Source organism: Betta splendens, chromosome 16 (assembly GCF_900634795.4).
Source record: "Betta splendens chromosome 16, fBetSpl5.4, whole genome shotgun sequence".
In the NCBI taxonomy this organism is placed as follows: Eukaryota; Metazoa; Chordata; class Actinopteri; order Anabantiformes; family Osphronemidae; genus Betta; species Betta splendens.
This window is the reverse complement of record NC_040896.2, coordinates 6,192,557-6,198,102: the sequence shown is the minus strand read 5'-3', so window position 1 is coordinate 6,198,102 and position 5,546 is coordinate 6,192,557. Positions and strand designations below refer to the sequence as shown.

Sequence of the window (5,546 nt, the reverse complement as noted above, 5' to 3'; positions counted from 1 at the left end):
GACGGAGAGAGAGAGAGAGTGTGTGTGCGTGTGTCAGAGAGGGAGAGAAGCAGACACGTAGAGAAATAAATGAACAAGACAGAACAACATCGATAAAGCACAAACCAATAAATGACTTGTCATTATTTTGTCTAAGCGTCTGTCACCTCTGAAAGAGCATGCGGAAGCTGTCGTCTTTGCTGAATGATTGATTGTCAGAGTGCATAGCGATGCGTTCAGGAATCCACCCAGTCAGAGCATGTAGATCAATATTCTGAACATAAAACAGAAATCATTCCTTTCCTCCCCACTTTCACTTGCCTCGTTGAAAAACAGATTCAAAGACTTTAATCTCGTTGCTTCTGCAGGTTCACTCACAGAGTTGGATCCAGGGAAGTCATAGCCTCCCATCACCTTCATGTAGGCCTTTTCTATCAAGGAGACCCACAGCTCGTTCCTGTTGCTGGAGTAAGAGCACAGCAGCTCTCCGTTACGATCCACCGGGAGGTAGTCGTCTATGATCACCTGCAACAGGATCAGGATCAAACTGCTGAAACAACAACTGTGTATTTATAACTTCATCATGTGAGCTCCTCTCTTCCTCTTAGTATTTAATCGTTCCAGGTGAACATTGGTGCTTTACCTTCCTGGGAACGCCGTTGATGTGGAGCTTCACCATGTACTTCCCACATGGGTTATACTCAGGCTCCCCTCGTCTGTTCTGAGGGTAGATGATGCTGTAACACACAAACATCCTGGCCACTACTCGCAGGGTGAAGTTGAAAAGAAGAGATACAGACTCCATATTGATAATTTCATGCATTTCATATGTGCTGACTGAACAATTCAATACAACAGCTCCCAAATCAGTGTGAGGTCCTTTCTGTATGATGCAGGTATGGCTGTCACTCATTCAGGGACATCACACTAATTACTAAACTTTTGCAGCCCTGTCACAGAAGGAATAAACATTTCAACAGCAGACTGTAGCTCAACAATGATAGGCAGATCAGCCTGAAGTACCTGGTGATAAGTTTCTTATTGTAGCGCCTCTCGTAGGCAGCGCTGATGGCTAGAGAAGCCACAAAGGAACAGTCAGAAACCACCGTCTGTGGAGTGAGAGGAGGACACGCTGATCATCAAAGGTACAGTAAGGCAGCTTAGACCTTAGCGTATACACTAAACATCTTCATGTTTCAGTTATTAGAACACGTTTAACATTAGAATCCTTCTTATTACAGTATGTCATTTCAGGAAGTTGCTGAATTGAAGCACAAGCACTGAAAAATACTAATAAATGCACTCAATCAAAAAAGAAAGATTAGATGAAGTACAGCTAAGAACTGTGGATGACAATAAACTGACATTATAAAGAATATTCCAACAGGCACCAAGCAAATGTTTTTAAAATAGACAACAGACATGACGCCATTAAATGAGCTGAACATGCCATCGATGTCTTCGGACACCAACACACGCGAGTCTGACCTGCTTGATACTGAAGCTGGACACAGACATGATCATGGTGGGGTTATTGCAGATCTCATCGGGCCGGACCCAACGGGAGAAGATGGCCTTCTGTTTGGGTGACAGTGCCAGTTTACCTGCTTTGTCCCTGGTTGGAGGAAGTAGAAGAACAAAACTAAACTAAACATATGCAATAAAACAACGTATGGTTGAAGGTTGACATCTAAATAAGACATAAAGCAAAAGATCCACCTACGAGAAAGGGACAGGAAAGGCGAATCGCTCCTTCAGGTCCACGCTCATAAACGGCACATAGGCTATGCCATTGACTGTGGATGTACTCCTGAAAATAATAATAATAACATGATTATTGTATAATCATGAACAGAAAACCCCAGCAATTTTTGACTTAGGTACTTTTCCTGTGGGGGATAGTGGCTCACACAACACTACTCAGAGCCACTATGAGCGTTGAAAGATCTATCACTGACTGGAAATAATATTATTTCCTGGATTTAACTAAATGAGCTCCTTGAACAAATTCTCACCTCAGCACCTCGATCTCCTCAGAAGTATAGCGCTGACCTTGGGGTTCACTGGACTGGACCGCACGAATTGGCTGAGGCCGGTCGTGGATGCTAAAGTCTGGCCCAAGCGGGAAAAACTGCCGGACGGGTCCCCCAGAACTGCCACCAGCGATGCCCTTGGCCCCAGGGGGCCCCGTCCTTTCCTGAGCCTGTGCTTGAACTGATTTAGACTGAGATTCTTTAAGACCCTCCGCCCTGAGAGAACATTGTAAAAGAATCAAGAATACATACGTACATTCATAAGTTTAGGTTTCTATTTAGTATGATTTGAACTTGGAATTCTATGTACTGTATCAGATCACTTCCACTAACTGTTTCTTCTATGAATATGTGTAAACGTATTTCCCCTTCAGGAACATTTACCTGTCTAGAGCTTGACGTGCCAGCTGCTTCAGTTTTGTCTGCAGCGCCTGGTCTGGTGTTTCATTGGACTGTTGCGACCAGGAAGAGAAACAGATGTGGAAACAACAGAATTAAAGTGGGGGAAAAATGAGTAAAGATTTGTCCCTGTTAACAATAGAGTGATTAGCACGAAATGTAAGTATCTACCGTCTTAATGCACAGCTCCACAGCCTGAGTGTAGAGTTCAATGGCTTCATCATCATTTCCTTTCTCATCTTCCTCAAAGGCCTGAGTGACGAGGAAGTGAGCTCGCTCAAGGTCCACCTGCTGCCAGGACTTCAGTGGGTCGCTCTTCTGGGCCTGGACTGAATTTTAAGGTCAAGAGAAGCCAGGGTAAAAGCACACAGGAAATACTGTGTAAATAGAATGGCGTACGTTGCTGAGTGGTAAAACAGGTTCTTTAGAAATCCACTTCCTGCTTAGAGGACTAATACAGTATCTCAATCAGTTAATGGTGACATTTACATCACTACAACCGGAAAAAAAAACATTTGATAAGGAGAGATCTCTTGCATTTTCTGAAAATAATTTTGTCAAACATGGTTGGTGGGTCTGAACACCAGCCTAACACACAAGAGGGCGGATTCTGTTGTTTTGTTATATCAATTTAATAATCTGCACTCAAGTCAAAAATAATTAAGTTAGGTGCATTTAGATTGAATAGAACTGTAAACAATTGAAAATTGTGACCTGCAAAAGTAAAACACCCCCTTTTTTTAAACAGCTGTTTAAATACTTAAATATTGAATGTTTTACACTTTTATAGCACAAGGCCAAATCATCCAACATGACAGTCCCACGGTTTCTGTGGTTGCATGCATCAAGCACACACACATAAGGTGAGCAGAGTCATTGTCTAACTAGACTGAGGAGGATTCCCCTCAGACCTCGTTCGGTAACAGTCCTCCACACTTTCTCACTTACAGTATTACTGAGACACATCAGCTCTGAAAGACTTAGGTCAGGTAAACAATAAGCACAAAGTCATTGGGCTCATGAATTGGTGTGTAAAGCATTTTATGGTGTGGAGGCTCAAACACTAAACACAGCAACTGTGTGCTGTAGATATTTACAAAGGTAACAGAAAAAAGCAAACTGAAGACGTGGTTAATGCATCTTAAGAACACAGATCTGAATCAGATATGTGTTGATGCAAAGCTCCAATGTTTCACAGGACTCTTTAAGTTAAGGTTCTGTAAATCTAGGCCCCTTAACGTGTGAACGCCTGATCAGGTGAGCTCACCTGCATTGTGAAGTGCCTGGACCCGATCCAAGTATTCGTTCACTTTGTCCTGGATTCCCTCCAGCTTCGATCCCGCCATGCCCGCATATATTAGGGCCTGGGCTGCTTCCTGTGAACATAAACCAAGATACAACACTGGGTATAAAAACGTGAACCAATAATAGAACTATCAACTATTAAAGACTACGTGATCGCTTGTGCAACCGTGCGTTAATCTGGCTACAATCGAACGTAGAAAAGCTACATAAGCGTTAAGTGAAAGTTAACCTTTACTTCTGGAGGAGCTCGCGTTAAATGCAACGGGTGACACTTCAAATTAAAAGTAGAGCTACTGACCTTATAGTAAAACACAGCCTCGTTGTATTTTCCATTCTGATCATAGGTCACAGCTGTTTTGGCAAATTTGACCGCATCGAGCTCCAGCGCAGCGCAGTCCATGCTTGGCACAACTTGTTGACAGAGTGACCAGCTCTGAGTTAGCTAGCCAGCTAACACATTAGCTAAGCGCTATCTACGGTGTTTCGTCCAAATAAAACAAAGTCCGTCTTTCATTCGCAGCACAGATTCTTTCATCAATATCTTCAAAACATGGTGATGACAATCTTTACCACCGCCTTCAACCCCGTGGCCAGAATCGCCTTGTTAAAATGTATATTTTCCTTTTGACAGGTGACTGCTGTGATAGCGACTACCACAACAACCATGTTGTTTCCGGTACACAGTTCGCGCAGTCGCAGCAGACGTGAAGTCCAAAGCATGCGGCTCTACGGGAACGCCTTCCTGTGGCGTCACTGCACTTTCCATGACACCAGCAGCACCTGTGCTGACATCACTGGGAGGGGGTGTGGCCTGAGGAGCAGCATTCCTTCAGCTCTTCCCTTAACGCTGGATTCGAATATTCACCCATAGATTCTTTTGCTTCTATTTTTAAGATAGAAACTAAAAGCAATGTTCTTCAAACAGATAATAATTGATCATGAAAAGTGATCAAAGCTTGTGAAGATGTCCCTAGAGTCACGGCAGAAGCTGTAGAACGTGAAGCTCTAACCACGAGGCGCTGCTGACGCAGCGTCGGCCCGGAGACGTACGACCGGAGCTTCTAGTGAAGACGAAGGAGGAGGGAAGACGGAGACGCTCCATGGATGAAGCCCTTGTGTCACACCTTCCACACGTCTTCATCTCTCGTGTCGGTGCCCTCGTTTTCTCTTCCTCTCTCCCCTCTCACCGCTCTCCACATCCTCCCCCCCTCCCTCTCTGCACTTGCTCGCTCGCTCACTCATTGCTTCCTGCTGCCACAAATCAAATTATATCGGGGACGTTTCCATGGGCAACCGACTCCCCTCCGCCCCCCGTTTCCCACCTCATCACACACTGCTACCATCATCTTACCTCCCTCGCGCTCTCTACCCCCGTCTTTATCTCTGTGCATATCTACATGTTTCCTCGTCTGTCCCTCCTCACCCTCCCTCGAACACAGAGATAAATTATGTGGCGATGGTGGGAAGCAGGAAATTACGGCTGTGCAGGATGATGACAGCGGTTGGTGATGGAGAGACAAGCTTCTGCAGACAACAACAACAACTGCTCTCCGAAACAAAGTCTAAGGTCATTCAATCCAAACATCACGACGCCAAACATCCCGCAGAAATCGGTTTCACTCCCTCTCTCCCTCCGGCAAAGCGGCCGGCGACGTCGGTTCCTAGGTCACATCCTGTTGTTTGCCACAAAGGATAAACAAGCTGGAGGTAATTGACATTAAGAGAAGAACTGCCAGGTAACCAATGGCAACCGAAGAGTAAGACATCCTGGGTGCGGAGAGGAAGAAAGGGGGCGAGCGAGCTGGTTTGTGCGCGCGCGTCTTGGCGAGG

At 45.0% G+C, this 5,546-nt stretch overlaps 1 protein-coding gene across 2 annotated transcripts in view; it reads right to left on the bottom strand.

Annotated features, from left to right (window-relative positions):
* Positions 1-4,400, bottom strand: part of capn7 (calpain 7) — a 13,711-nt gene extending 9,311 nt beyond the window's left edge. The window contains exons 1-11 of one of the 2 annotated variants that reach the window (XM_029128307.3): positions 4,015-4,400; positions 3,679-3,787; positions 2,583-2,740; positions 2,397-2,464; positions 1,995-2,228; positions 1,703-1,789; positions 1,468-1,621; positions 1,003-1,088; positions 623-716; positions 358-504; positions 147-253 (exon numbers count right to left, since the gene is read on the bottom strand). In XM_029128307.3, coding sequence (XP_028984140.1) covers positions 147-253; positions 358-504; positions 623-716; positions 1,003-1,088; positions 1,468-1,621; positions 1,703-1,789; positions 1,995-2,228; positions 2,397-2,464; positions 2,583-2,740; positions 3,679-3,787; positions 4,015-4,116 — 1,346 coding nt within the window. In that variant the 5' untranslated portion in view covers positions 4,117-4,400. The remainder of the gene's footprint in view (positions 1-146; positions 254-357; positions 505-622; positions 717-1,002; positions 1,089-1,467; positions 1,622-1,702; positions 1,790-1,994; positions 2,229-2,396; positions 2,465-2,582; positions 2,741-3,678; positions 3,788-4,014) is intronic. The other variant, XM_029128308.3, reaches the window with a different exon arrangement.
* Positions 4,401-5,546: the final 1,146 nt, after the last annotated feature.